General features: G+C 38.7%; 1 protein-coding gene across 1 annotated transcript in view; it reads right to left on the reverse strand.

Moving 5' to 3' along the window:
- The window catches only part of CLIC4 (CLIC family member 4), a 19,451-nt gene extending 8,705 nt beyond the window's left edge, over positions 1 to 10,746 (reverse strand). The window contains exons 1-3 of the mRNA XM_010163215.1: positions 10,742 to 10,746; positions 9,554 to 9,556; positions 1,331 to 1,440 (exon numbers count right to left, since the gene is read on the reverse strand). Coding sequence (XP_010161517.1) covers positions 1,331 to 1,386 — 56 coding nt within the window. The 5' untranslated portion in view covers positions 1,387 to 1,440; positions 9,554 to 9,556; positions 10,742 to 10,746. The remainder of the gene's footprint in view (positions 1 to 1,330; positions 1,441 to 9,553; positions 9,557 to 10,741) is intronic.
- Positions 10,747 to 15,138: the final 4,392 nt, after the last annotated feature.

The raw sequence follows: 15,138 nt of genomic DNA on the forward strand, positions 1-15,138 counted from the left end.
CTTTTAAACTTCTTCTCATGCCCCCCCCTGCCCCAAAAACTGCAGTAGGTTAAAAACACCATCATTAAAAGTTAAGGAAGTCCAAAACTACAAAGAGTACACCAGCACAGGTTCTACTCCCAAGGTTTCCACAAACCACATGCAGTGCTAAGTGGAATATATGATATATTTGGTTTATGTGTGCTGGCAGCAACAATTATATTTGCAATAAAATCCCACATTGGCCAGAGAAGATCTTTGAGCTGCTACAAATGCACACCCAGTTGACAAAAGCTGCTTTCTCTCCCTCTGCTCGAGTGGTCTGCATCAGCCTTAGCGCACACACGAGTTGCCAGCACTGAAGCAGCAACTTCAGTGATTTTTAAAAATCAAAACAAGACACCTCCTTAAACAACAACAACAAAAATTTACAAGAGGTTAAATCTATCAGGGTGATTTCTTCCATGCACATTTTACACTTGATTTGTTGGAGAACACTGTATATTTCTATTGGCTTTATTTCTGAAAATAATGTTTGTAAGCACTGGCAGTCTCTCCTCTCTCCAGAGAGATCAGAGACCAACATTGCATTAGTGCTGTGAAAACATGACTTCACATCAAAAACAAATACAAGCCCTCTGCTGAATTTAGCATTACCACTTCTAATAAAAGTACATGCAACCTGAGGAAATTAAGACTCCTGGATTCACATCTCACCCTTCTTAGCCACTAAGGTGCTCATTTGGTAGATGGAGAAGCTGCAATTTAGGTGACACACAGCATGATGACAAATCTGGAGAACACTATACAAAGGCAGAATATTTCACATTTTATTCCTACCCATTTCACTTCTGTTTCACTCATATTTACCTCATGGACAGATATATTCAGATTGTTTTCATTCTTATTGCATATGAAGCAATATTATCTTAAAATCCTTAAAAAGAGGAGCAGTCTGCACATTATTTGTGACAGTTACCCAATAATCATTAAGAGATTTGATCAAAGACTGGTTGATCTAAATTATCCATCCAGCAGTCTTCACTTGTGGGATCTCGATGTGAAGTTAGTAAGATTCAGTATTCAGTTTTAAGAGACTTCATGTCAGCTGTTAGTTTTACAAAAGAGCTTCATTTAACAAATTCAAGAGAATTTGTTTTCTTTTTGGTTACAGATACTTACAAATAACCATCAATGAATGCACCATTGACATCAAGGTTGCCTCTCAGTATTTATGAGGACAGATTTTCTTTTTAATTTCAGAAAATAAGCCATGCAAGATTTAGAACAAACATGAGTTACACCACATGTACTGTACTCCTGCTTGTCAGATACACCAAGTATTTCTTACCTCTTCAGGTCGACTGTTGTGACACTAAACACCACTCCCTTCAGCCAAAGAATCATGAACAGCCTCTGAGAGAAAGGACAGTTTCCTATGCTTTCCCCATCACTGCCAGCCTGCAGAAGAGAACAGATCAGGAATTAGAAGGTAGGACTGTGCCACCTACACATTATTTCTTAAAAAGATTAAAAATACTTGTACCTTCCATTGATTTTTTTTGCTGCAGACATAACAAGGATTTTATTACAGTGAATTTTGCACTTTTATGAAGTCAACTAACCTATTGACTTGTCATGCCCTCTAACAGCTGCTCACTAAATGTATTAAAACAAGATTTCAGACAAAGTTAGTTATCCTTCACACCAAAGATGATCCAACTCCTCTAACAGTCAAGAAAGGGCAGTGAATCATATTCCTCTGAGCAGCCACACCTTTTAATGGCAGTTTTCCAATGGCAATATTGTTCTTTATTATTTTTTCCTTCTTCTACAAGGCATAGATAATTAATTGCAGTCATCTTCCACTTTATTGCTTCTATCTCTCACTGTGTAGTGCTACAGCGAGCCAACAGCAACCAGGAACTACAAATCCTTATTGTATTGCAGGTGTTGTAAGGAAAGACAGAACTAAGTACATAAAGACTTCACTGACAATAAAGTAATATTCCAAAGCCACTTTTTATAGGCAATTTATCAATAAGTCTTTGTCCTACCACAACAAAGGTCTATTAGATAGCAACAGTAAGCCACTCCAGGGCAGCCAGTGATGGCATGCATCCCATGATTGCTCTGACAATGAACTATGTATTGCTGAGTTGGAAAATTTTAGTTTTTAGTGAGCTAGAATTAAGACATGGGAAACCTTGAGTCTTGTTATGAAATTCAATCCTCTGAAAACTGATTCAGTAGTTAAAACAGACATATCTGTTATACTTTACATCAGATGGATTTTGCTTATTATTATTAGAGTACTTCCAAGAATAATTTTAATCAGTACAATTCTCAAAACCTGACTAATTCTTTCATCATTACTCCTACCTGTTCCCTAGGCCATTTTAAAACATATTGTAGGAGAAGGTGGCTGTACCCCTCAGAAAAATGACAGAAAATCATTATGTTCACTAAGCACAGGGTATTTAGAAGTAGAGCTGCACAGCAGAAGGGTTGAACACAAGACCTGAGCATCGACTGGTGGAGATCCAGCATTTAAAAAAAAAAGAGGGTGAGAGGGGCTGGGAAAGAGGGAAGAGAAGAAAAGCCAACAAAAAGTGTAATTACAAGAGAACTAAGCCTTATGACCAGAACTAACCGGAGAAAGGTTTAGACACCAAGTCAAAGGAACTGCTTTTTCTTCAATTCTCTGCCAGTTCCCAGCCATGCACTGCGTGAGGGTCACAGTGGGGAGAATGAAGAAAGACTTTTCAAGTTAAAAAGAGAAACAGTAGGATCTTCTAACAACAGGACTTTCAAAGACCAGGAAAATAGAAAGCTTTTCACTGAAACTGTCTTAAATCCAGAAAGCTATTTTATTTTTTAAAAACTTGTGGTGCCTTTGCAGATAAGGCTGAGACTCCCTTAATAGTTGTAAATAAATATCAGGACATGAGGATTCATAAACTGATTTATGTTGCCTCAAGCTTATGGTCTTATTTTTACAAGTATCCCCCCTGTCAGAGCTGACTATCCTTCTCAATACTTTGCTGTGGAGAATTATACAGAGTTATTTTCCTTGAAACCTTTATTAGTGACATTAATGAAGATGTGAAAGAAAAAAGAAGTTGTTTTTCTGCCATAAGTTACAAATTGCCTCCTTTATCTTTGGAAAGTAAAACTTGCAGCAGATTAATGATACTGGATTGGCTTAAAAGCTGGCATGGGACTTCTTGGTGTTCAGGAGACTAAATTCTAAAAGCATCTACAAAAAGGATAAAACAGAGTCAGTTTGGTTACTCTGGTATATGGCTCAATCCACAATTTGCTATTGTGCATGTAACTGCTGTCAGGATTTCAGCTGCTACACGGATTCATGTGCTCCTCCCTCGCAAGCTGCTTACACAAAGCAAGACTCCACTCTGCAGCCCATTTCCAATACCTGTATGCTTTTATGTATGTTAATATTTACCTGCAGTGTCAGCCCTCCAGATTGCAGTGCATAGTGCAGAATTCTCCTCTATAGTTACATTATTGTATTTAGACTGGAACAGACATTTCCTGCAGGTAAATTACACCAATGTGGATTTACACTCATCTACCTTTTCCTTTTTGGCCGTGTGCAAGATGTTACCTACGTTTGAAAAACAAGATTGAAAAAGACAACACTTCATCCCATCTAAGGAAAAGATGTTTTGCACTGCCCAGGCTAATTCATGTTTTGAAGTAGAAATAATTCTTTAATTCAGAACTGATCTTAAGTCTTCAAGTTTTACAGCAACTTCAACAACACTACTTAAACCAAAGCTACCCTGCAGTAACAGCACAGGCATACTTGCCTCCATCAAATTAAGCTTTACCTCACTTCCTGATGGAAAGGCTACCACACATTTACTAAGTAAAAGGAGGAATGTGGATATTTATCAAAGTGCAACAGCCCAAGAGCATAAAGCCATACCCTGAGGCGCCTATCTGCCCCTGGCTGCCACACACAGCAGGTCTTCAGCCTGATTTCCTCACACGAGCCAGTACATGACCTAGTCAGGATTAGCTCTCCTCCCTCTTCATCTTTTATTTATCACTTCTGACCTCAAAACCAGAGACCAGGGCTGGTGCAATATGACATACACTGCCAGAGATCCCATCTGATATGGACTAAGGTAACCTTTGAGCAGAAGAAATAAAGCCACATAACCAAAGGAAGAACCACGGGGATGCCTGTCATCCATGTACAGATGATTCTCAGCACCAAATGAAGTCCAGGGGCTCAGCTTCAGTACTGCACCATCAAAAAAACAGAATTGAGGCATTTCCTGAGGAGAATATTAAGTTAAACAAACACTAGACAAGTCCCCTAATTTCAAACCAATATTTGAAAATGTAATAATGTCCTAATGGACAACAGGCAAGAATCTAGTTCATACAAGTTACTTTGTGAATTGCAAAACATGACTTTAAAAACCTCATGCAGAGGGCTGATAAAGAGTTTTAAAGATTTATGATCGATCACCAGACGTAGAAAGTAAAAAGTTACTCAGAAGTCAAGAACTAAAATACTTTTGGGTGACAGTAGCAGATGAAAAAGCAAAATAGGCTCTTTTTGCAGACAGAACCATTTAAGATTTGTTATTTACAAAACTCCAGGGCTTTTCCTGAACTCAGGAGTTCGTTATAACATCAACCAAGACGCTGGCTGCCCAGGTTTTGCTACCTGTCAACGCAATAGGGAAAAGCAGTGACCCTCCATCAGCAAAGCACAGGAAAAAAATGTTAATGATTGAGAGATGTTAAACATTTTTATATCAGACAGGCTTTGAAATTGATCAGCTGCAATAACAACACAGTTTGAAAGAGAGTTAGGGTATTGGATTAACTCCAAGCCTTCTTTCCTATGATATCATTCCACCATGGAGCTTTACTGTTTCTAGTGGAAGATTTTAAAATGGCATTTGAAATAAATCAAACTCAAATTCAGAAGGCAGTTTTGTTCATTGTACTACCAATGAAATCTTAGCCTCTCTGGAACCCAAAGCAAATCCACTTTTAGGTTACAGAACTGAACAAAAAATTGTTTAAAAATTTAAGGCAGAGCACAGAACTGTGGCTTTCATTAAGGTCCATTTTCCTAAGCCAAAACCATGACCAAAGCAAAGTGACCAACGGGGACCAAAAAAGGTCAAATGCACTTACACCGTAATGCCAACTTGTACCAAAACTTTTCTTCTCTCTCAACACAAACATAAGATTCAAAATGAACAAACAACAAGGAGCATCTGCTTTTGTTTAAGCAAGACAGGCTTTTTGGATTATTTGAATCAGGAAAAAGGATTACAGTCCACTAACAGCGCTTTGAACAAAACCTAATGCACTTCCAAAGCTGAACAGCTAAACTGAGCACAGACCTTTACGTCTACATTCAACCGTTTGTCCCACTTCTGCTCCAAAAAGTCCCAAGTTATTCTGAGCACATACTGGAAAAGGAATGCACTCAGAATGCCAAGAAACTTTTGGCTCCAGTGAGCCAAGGAATTCTGCTATGTAACTGTTTGCCTGAGAGGCCCGTTTTCTATCTGCTTTTATTCGATGCACGGAGAGCTACAGCACAGAGCTGTTACAACCAGTCATCAGGAGAAACACCACGCTGGCCATGCAGCACGTTGTTCTCCTTCAATCACGTCAGGAGGTTTTTTTCAGAGGGAAACAAGTTTGGTAGATGTTTCTGTGAGAGGCATTTCTGACTGTTTTACTCCACTGGAATAGAGCTGTGCTGGCAGTAAACTGTAAACTTTTAAATATTGCAAGAATATTCTGAAATCATAGACTGGTTTGGGTTGGAAGGGACCTTAAAGCTCATCCAGTCCCAACCCCCCTGCCAGCAGCAGGGACACCTTCCACTAGACCAGGTTGCTCAAAGCCTCATCCAGCCTGGCCTTCAACACTTCCAGGGAGGAGCAGCCACAGCTTCTCTGGGCAACCTGTTCCAGTGTCTGACCACCCTCACAGTGAAGAACTTCTTCCTAATATCTAATCTAAACCTCCCCTCTTTCAGTAAATTCTACATGACTAGTCATGTGGGGGGTTAATCATATAACCATTGTTGCTTAAACCCACTATGAGCAGCCAGAAACCTGTCATTGCCTTGTCTTTGAATTCAGACTAATATTCCAGGATATCATCAGTGTCTAATCATCATCATCAGAGGAAAGAAAATATTCAATGTTTACTTCTCTCTACTAACATCAGCCTAAGTTATTTGTTAATTCAACAAGATTATACTCATTCTATATCAAGAAGTTTTGACCTTTTATTTCAAATTCTTTCTAAAACCAGACTAAAAATGTTTACTACTAAATAATGCAAACCTTCTAATTTTCCCTAATTTTTGGTAGTTATCCCTACCAAATGAAGCTACATTTATCCACCGAAGGACATGTACTTAAGAACATCACACATTTAATGTTTCACTGAATGCCAGGTTTTCCCTTGGATGGATTAGGACCACAGAGGAAAAAGTGCAACACCACACACAGCAAGGAAACATGGTATTTTTAATTTGTGAGTGAGTATTTTGCTTAAGGATTATACTGATTGAAAACTGAAGAGCCTGGCGTTAGTTTACCATCAGGGAAAGCACCCTGCCAAATGGTGTTTAACTTGACCATGACCCATGGCCAACTCCTGCCAGGCTAGAGATGTCACCAAGCAGTTTGAAAAGCTAAGAGGTACCGTAGGGGATTTATCACAGTCAGAAAAAACTCAAGATACTCAATTACTTTGAACAAAGTTGTGTTACCCTCCACAAAGTGACTGTAATTAAAAAATTCCTGAAAAGGAGGCAAGTCATTAATCATAAGATGTGACGTGGAGAAAGAGATGGGCACCTGAAGCTGAACTAAGGAAGTAAGTTTGAATAAGAATGAAAGAGTTACAAGGCAGTAAAAAAAAATAATCAGTATGCTCACTGAAAAGACAACCCAGTTTATCATACCCACAGTAAAACTACTGGCAACTCCCAATGCCAAGTAGCTCAGCCCATGCAAGAGTGCCAGCTACTTGTGGAAAAAATAAAAAACAAAACCAAAAACCACCACAAATCTGCTTATCCCTCTGTCTGGAAGATTGAGCTTAGTTGATCCAGCCAATGCAGAAGCCACCTCCTCCCTTTCTCTTCCCCTGAAGCAGTGATTTCATTCAAATGAGATTGTTTTTCCCCAAAAAACCCAGAGAGTATAAGTAATCATACATCCATTTAAGCAGCTAAACAAGCTACAGGATGGGAGGAAAAAAAAAAAATCCATTTTAATTGTGAAATGTTTGTCTTTAAAGCTGCATAAAAATTAATTTGACTCCTAACACAGGAACCTGCATCTACTTACTTTACCAAATCAGAGGGTACTTTCAAATTTTGAACTCAGCAATCTTGAAACAACTCAGTTCTGATTTAAAAAATCTGCTGGGAAAACTACATGAGAAAAGCAGCATGATGCATAGCCATTACCTCAGAACAGCAGATAACAATCACTCTTGCATGCTTCATGAACAGTAAACTCATTCAAAAAATGAGTAAATTAATAATAACCCTATGTGGATTACTGTTTTGAGAGGAAATGGTCTAAGTTAACTAACAAAGTGATTCAAGTGAAAAACATGCAGCATTTCAAAACCCCCGAGATGAAAGAATAGAGAAAAGAGTGGTTTAATTTTCCACACATAAATACTGAAAATGGTCTGGTAATATCAGTTCAAATCCTTGCAGCATCTCCTCAGACCTTCATCTTGCCAAGCTGGATAAACAGAATTCCATCCTGGTGGTTATTGGGCAGTATTTTCAGATAAGATGTAAAGAATTAGATCCATGAAAGGATTATAACAGTATCTGATGTGACACCAATCAAACGCCTCCGCTGTACAGTGCCACTCCAGCGATTGTTTTGTGTTTTTGGTCAGGCAGAAGATGGATGAGCTTCAGGGCTGTTATCTGTAAGCATTCACTCTACAAACCAAAACAGACCTTAAAGGGACCCAATGTCTCAAATATTAATGAAACATCATTCAAAAGAAGAAAACAAATGACAAGGTGGGAAGTTGCAGAGATCAGGACTGAAAGTGTTATCTACAATATACAGCGTTCAATTCCTCCTCAGGCTTTCGGATCTGTTCATTTGAGAAGGGAGTTGGTTTGTGTTTTTATGGGAGGAACAGGTCAGTGAGCAAGCTAGAATCAAGCCCTGAACTCTGATGCACACTAAATCTGGTTCAACCAGATGGAATCTGAGGGATGACGAGATGAAAGGGACACTTCTGCTTGTCAGTTCACCTTTTATCTTGCCTCTCTAGGCCAGTGGATAGCTAGTGCCCCAACTTAGAGGGGAGAGCTCTTGGTTCTGTGTGCTGTCCTTTGCTTAATAGATTTTTAAAAAATTGTTGCACATTTAAAGATCCATACCAACCTCTGAAAAAGAGACAGGAGGAAGGCAAGTCTCAAGACAGCTTCAGGCTGCTGCTATCTTAAGTGTCAGGGCACAGGTCGTGTGTATTCCAGCTCATACCACAGAACAGCTTTTTAATGACGCTGTCTGATGTATTTTGAAACCTATCCTACCCCCTTACTGCTAACATAAGTTCAAAAGTCACTAAAGATTCAGTTTAAGAACAAAATAAGCTTGTAGCAACCATTAAGATGATTTATTCACACTATTAAATGTCTCTGATGAGCAAGCTAGCTCTTGCAATTCTTTCACAATGCTAAGAGGATTCTAAATAAAACATCCAACACCATTTTCCTCACCTCAAAGGTCACCAGTTTGGCACCTTATGCAGCTATTACTTCAAATTCACCTTTGTTCCTCATGTTGTGTGTTGTCAGTGGATGAGCCTACGGCATCACAGACAGTGTCAGAAGGGCACTACCCCTGTGTTACACCTTTTCTATGAAATCCTGTTCTCTGATGCCATTATTAATTAGCCTTCACCTTCACCAACACCTTTCAACTGCTTTTGAACTAAGAAAGCAACTTTTTTCCCCATAAAGGATGTGACAAGATAAGCAAATCCCTCATTATGTGCCACCTAAAAATAAGAAAATATCTTTCAGGAAAAGAGTGTACATTCATTTCCAAATTGAAGACAACTGACCTCAGAAAGCTCTAAATTAAGCTCACAGCACCTGTATCACAGTCTTACCTTCATATGAACTACACTGATTAGTGGAACCCCTTTATTTGACCTTTAGAAGGGAACTTTAAAAAGCTTGGTAACACTGGATCAAGTTAGACTTAAAATTCTCAAATCACAACCACCCCACACACACCAATTTCAGTTCTATAGAACAATTTAGGTAATCACTGCTATCTCCAATAGCCAGTCCTTTAAGAAAAACATAGAAAAAAAATAGGGAACAAAAAGCACAAGGCCAGTGCTCATACCTGAAATTAACTGCAAATACAAAACACCTAAGAAGATCAATGTATATTTTCTAGATGCTGATTGACATCTACCTCACCCAGGGAAAAACAGAACCGTAGTTACCACTGCCTCTTGACAAGCTGTATCATCTTTGCACAATTTGTAACCAATCCACCTTCTAAATCCACTGAAATTCCTGTAAACTCAAAAAGCTTTAAAAAAAAAAAAATGAACTGAACTCCCTGGATTTACTTGAGATCTGGCTATTAAAGCAGAGAAAGGAATGTTTATCAGCCCATTCAAGGAGCCTCTTAAGTCATTACCTTTCTGATAAGCCACCACTGTGTTAGACATTTGACTGTAACAGCAACTGACCATTTTAGGATGATGTTATTTTTAGCCCTGTGATGCTATTTCCTAACAAAATAATTAGCACACTTGTCTTGTACACTTTCCTGCAACTCTTGTTCACTACTACTCAATTCTCAGTCTTAAGCTTTTGGAAAGAGCTATGGGATCTTCACAATGTATTAAAGTAACTTCACAATTCAGTAGAAATTAATTAAGCACTTCTAGTTCTTTGGAGAAAAGAAATTATCCCATGTTCATCCTTTGGGAGAATCAGATTAAGAGTCAGAATCAAAATCTGCATTAAATACTAACCATCATTTTCTTCAGTGAAGAAATTAGCTTAATGCTATGAATACAAAAACTTGGGATTATAGTGGATAGCCTGAGACAGGAAAATTAAAGTTATTCATTACCAGCAGAAGCCTGGCATCTCATCTCTTCTGTTCCTCTTACTCCAGTGGCAATACCTTTAACAAAGTGACCCAGTTGTAACAAATCTCAGTAGGATAAAAGAGGTCAAATTGACTAAAATGTGCTGTGTAACAGCTTGACACATTCTTGCAATATTCTGGTAGAAAAGTGTAAGCAGATAATTAACTACACAGTACTAAGGTTTTCTTTTATAGTGCTTGAAACCTGCCTTGGTACCTAGACTATGAACTTGGAACAGGTATTGTATATGAAAATGTTTCTTTCCCCTCACACTTATTAAATTTGTTAACACAGTACAGTGTGTGCTTTGGCTGCAGCCCAAGAGACCTATTTCCAGAACCTCCCCACCAAATAATGCAGCATCTATAAAAATTATAGGAAAGAACTGCAAACCTTGTCACTGAGGGTCAGAAGACCAAGTAAAATTCTATCGTTGGCATTTAAGAGTTCTTTAAATAAACCTTTGAACACGCATCACTTCTGCAGGACAGAAACACAATGAACACTGGTTATGGTATTTTATAACCTAATTAACAGAGATAAGATGAGCAATGAGTTGAACAGATTAGCAGAGAGGAACGATGAAGAGCTGCTACCATGTGCACTGCTCCTTCTCCACCAACAGCCAGGTCATTCAGACCACCAGGGAGACTTAGACTGAACCCCACCAGGGACCTTACAAATTCTGATGAAATAAGGAATACAGCTATGAACACAACTGCCTCCGAATCAGAATGGAAACAGCAATGTCCACAGAAGAATGTGCCAACGAACAAAGAAATTGCTCAGATTCTCCAAACTCACTGAACGAAAGCTGCAGTTTTGAACCTGCACCCCCTGCTAATGGCATATTCAAAAGCTCTAGCAAGGAAAACCATCACCTTAGAGTGAAACTGCTGTTGGGATTTCTATTCTACAGCAGCTAGAGCACAAAGGTTTCGAGGAACACTTGCTCTCTGTTGCTTCTGGTTCCAACACAAGCAGTGTTGCTAAAAGGCACCTCTATGAATGTGTTCTCCATCCCCTGGGAGATGGTATCCAAGTTCTTCAGCTGCAGAGTAGAACTTGCTCCTTGGGGACATTTTGCCTCATCTCATGAAGCTCCAGTACAGCATGTCTCACTAGGGCAGCTAATACATCACTTTGAAAAACTACAGAAAGATACTTACACTTGCTTTGATTTTATTTTTAGACAAAGCCATGTAAAAAAACCTATTTCCTTTATTTAAGAAAAGCAGCTCTCCAAAGTACAGACCAAACTCTAGCCAAAATAGTAATGCTTTAACAGAGCCAAAAAACTCTGAAGCTGATCCAGTAGCACGGGCTGATCTCATCAGCTCCTCTCATGAAAATATACAGATATGACTTCACTCCTGGATTACACTCCTATATTTAGTTTATACCTAATATGGATATTGAGTGTACAGAACTAAGTCATTTCCTTTCCTCCTGTAAAGTTCCTTGCCCTTTGTCTAGCCAACAATACAAGGAATAAGTTTGAACTCTCAGAGAACTCGCACACAAAGACATTTGTAATTAATAGCAGTTCAGCTTATGTTTTTTCACTTCAGCATAAACAAACACAGCATTCAAAGCCTTAAATATCAGATTGTGACACAAATGCATGTTTGACCGGAATTAAAAAAAAAAACCAACCCAAACAACTCAAAATAACTTTTTTAAAAAGTTAACTATTAACTTTTTTAAGGAAAATAATATTCTAAATAAAGGATTTGAAGCTCCTAAAGTCAAAACTCTATTTATAAGGCAACATAATGATTTTGTGTTTGGGTGTTTTAACTGTTAAAATGTTCACAAACTCTTAATACAACAAATAAGCACAGAGTGAGTACCCAGCATCTATTTTAAGAGTGAAACTATCATTCCAAAGTGAAGAATATTAAAAAAAAAACAAACCCAACACAACATAACCCAATTAGGACAATTAGCCATTTTGTTATGGGTTATTTACAAAGAAATTTGAAGACAAAAATCAAATTAGATTAATAACAAGTACAGATTTAAATTATTTTTCCATGGATAGTCAACTTGCAACCAACCACCATCTTAATTAAAGTTTATTGTCTTAGATAAACCGTCTACACTGGCAGATCAAACCACCTTAATTTCTACCACGCTGCCCAGTTCAGATTTTATAGAATTGCTCAGCTGATTATCAGTTGCAGGGCAAAAGAGAACATCTTGAAAAACAAAACAACAACCAAAAAAAAGACAACAAATCCAATTTCTGCAGTTATCCAGTCTTAAAAGGAGTTCTTGTGGATTTCTAAGTGGTATGTCCAGCCCAGCCAGAACTTGGAACTGATGTAGGCACTGTTACAAAAGTGTGCAGGCCTTGAGTTAGTCACATCACAATAAATGTCTCATTTAAAAGAGAATCTGGACATGCTTACACTGCTGAGAAAATAACAACAGCCCAAGGCTCTTTTTCTCCCTTTTAACTAATGTACACTTTTAAAAATCAAACTTGCAACCTCAGAGTACAAAAGTCATTTTCTAAACTACATAGATTACTATTTAGCTAGAAGTTCAATGAATTCCCCAACTAGACTCTTCCCAACACAGATTTTTGTAAGAGACAACATAACCTTCAAAAATCCCCAAGTTCAGCTACAGAACCAACAACTTCTCTGCTCACCCCATTCACATTAAAAGAGGGACAGTAATACTCTGCAAATACAGAAGTTTCTCTTTCCTCACTCTTTCCTTCCACAGGATTAGGTCAGGAAACCAGTGAAAGACTAGCCAGTGACACTGAGTCACTCCAGGCTGTGAGGGTAACCATTACTAACTTCTTCAGATGCTAACACTGTCTCAGTGCTGCCCGCTGAAAGATTATCACACCCTGTCATCCACTTCCTAACAGTGAGACTGAGTTTACACAAACATTCCTCCTAGCTACATGGTATTTCTCAACAATCAATTATATTTATGGACAAACACCTCTTTTAAGAGGATTCTCATTATCTCCAAAGATTTTCACAAGAACTTTGGTGTTAAGTATGCTGTTCCCTGCTTCTGTGAAGTCCTTACTGCACGTAGGCACCACCACAGCCTGACATACAAAAAGCTCAGGAAGAAGATTCAGACTGCTCAGATCCTCGATGTGCATTTACCCCTGACTTCCAATAGGTTCCAGACCCTAAAGTTTGTCCCACAACACATTCTCTGATACACAAACTTCTCTTTCCCCTTCAAACTTTCAATGCACAGCCTGAGACATTTCCCATCTGGGAAATCTGAGGACAGATTTGTCTTTTATAGCAGTATCTGTGCTCAAAGAATGCATCTATGGCACACAGCACTTGTACGCACCATGGAGCAAATGACTCAGAGGCACCACTGCAGATGACCACGCAATCTCAGCTGGCAGATTAGCGGGTTACAGAGGGCAAGGAGTTGAAATGAAGGAATTCAGCCAGTTCTCAGACCACTTTGTGGGGAAAGGAGGCAAAGTACATGAGCATTCGACATATTTCAACTGCAAAGTAAAACACAAGTTCTCTCGACAATCGAACTGAGCTGTTAATCATTGGAAAGGGGAGGATAGATGCCAGTGAATAAAACCATGACAGCTGAAGTACAGTCACAAGCCATTTCTGACTGAAGAACAGCTAACTCATCTGTGTCATCCCTTTGAAAATGATTGCTAGGAGTTAAGTTTACTTTTCCAATGTTTTGCAAAAAAAAGTGACATTTACACTTGAGCCCATCTCTGTATTTTTAAACAGTAACATATCAAGTTCACCAGTTTCTCTATTAGCAATGAGATTCAAATCAAAAAGCCAAGGAGGTTTCTGGCTATGACAGCTTTCCCAAGCTGAATTTAAAGGAATATAGTTTGCTGGCCAAAGAAGGACAAGGCCTGATTTATAACAATTAAGCACGGGATATAACGAGATGGTTATGCCTCAGTTTATAAAGGGATCTTTTACAGAACTCCAGCATTTGCTCACAAGAAATGTCACCCATCAGACTTCGCTATCTACACCAAACACATATCAAAGACTGTTAAAGTTCTTGGGTGCTGAGGTTATTACCTCAAAACCTCCAAAGGATGATTTGGTACGTAAGGAGGAGACTTATCTAATAAGATTATCAAGTGACAAGCTTGCCCCTGACAAGACTATCTCTGAGAAGCAACGTTGCACATCTCTAGTCTTGTTATTTCCTTATAATGATGTTTCTTTTAATTTTACAGCTATATTGTAGTTGCAAAGAAAAAAAAAAAAAAGAAAACCATAGTGATGACAAACAAGATCATGGGATGGTCTGTTATAAACCATCATACAGCAGTTATACTCCTCCAGAACGACACAGCAGAGCTTACGTAAGGATAGGCACAGGCAATGAGCAACTGCAAGACAAAGAGCTGAACGCGTGTAACCCGGACAAATCACACTCGTCCTCTCACCCAGCCCTGAGCTAACACCAGGGCTGGAGATGCAGATGCACACAGCTCCTTCCAGCCACCGGCTCCAACATTCAACTGAACAGCACGGACCTAGATCCCGGAAGACAAACAGTTCACCTGCCAAATTTCTGTTTAATTCAGATAGACAAAAATGTGGACGAGCTTCTGTGACAATCATCAGGAGTGTTTTAGAGCAGGGTATTTACTAACTGTGAAATCACAGCTTTTTTTTTTGTCCTACTGACAGTCCAATTCACAGGTAAACAAATAGTCGACACTATCTGATTTTCAAAACAGGTGCCCAATTTCGCAATGACGTCTTATTTGAAAGCTGCCAGAAATCCAAGGTCTAATTAATTTGCAAGTACACACATGTTACAGTGTTGAAGAAGAGAGCACCTTCCTTAATGGTTACCTACATCTACTGTAAGTTGTCTCCTGCCAGCAGATACACAACTATGAATTTCTTGTTTGTTGAGTTTGTTGGGTTTTTTTCTTTTAACAGGGAACTTGATGATCACCTGTGTCTTCACCTTGCTATT

The sequence above is a fragment of the Antrostomus carolinensis genome, unplaced genomic scaffold, assembly GCF_000700745.2.
Source record: "Antrostomus carolinensis isolate BGI_N321 unplaced genomic scaffold, ASM70074v2 scaffold1590, whole genome shotgun sequence".
Classification (NCBI taxonomy): domain Eukaryota; kingdom Metazoa; phylum Chordata; class Aves; order Caprimulgiformes; family Caprimulgidae; genus Antrostomus; species Antrostomus carolinensis.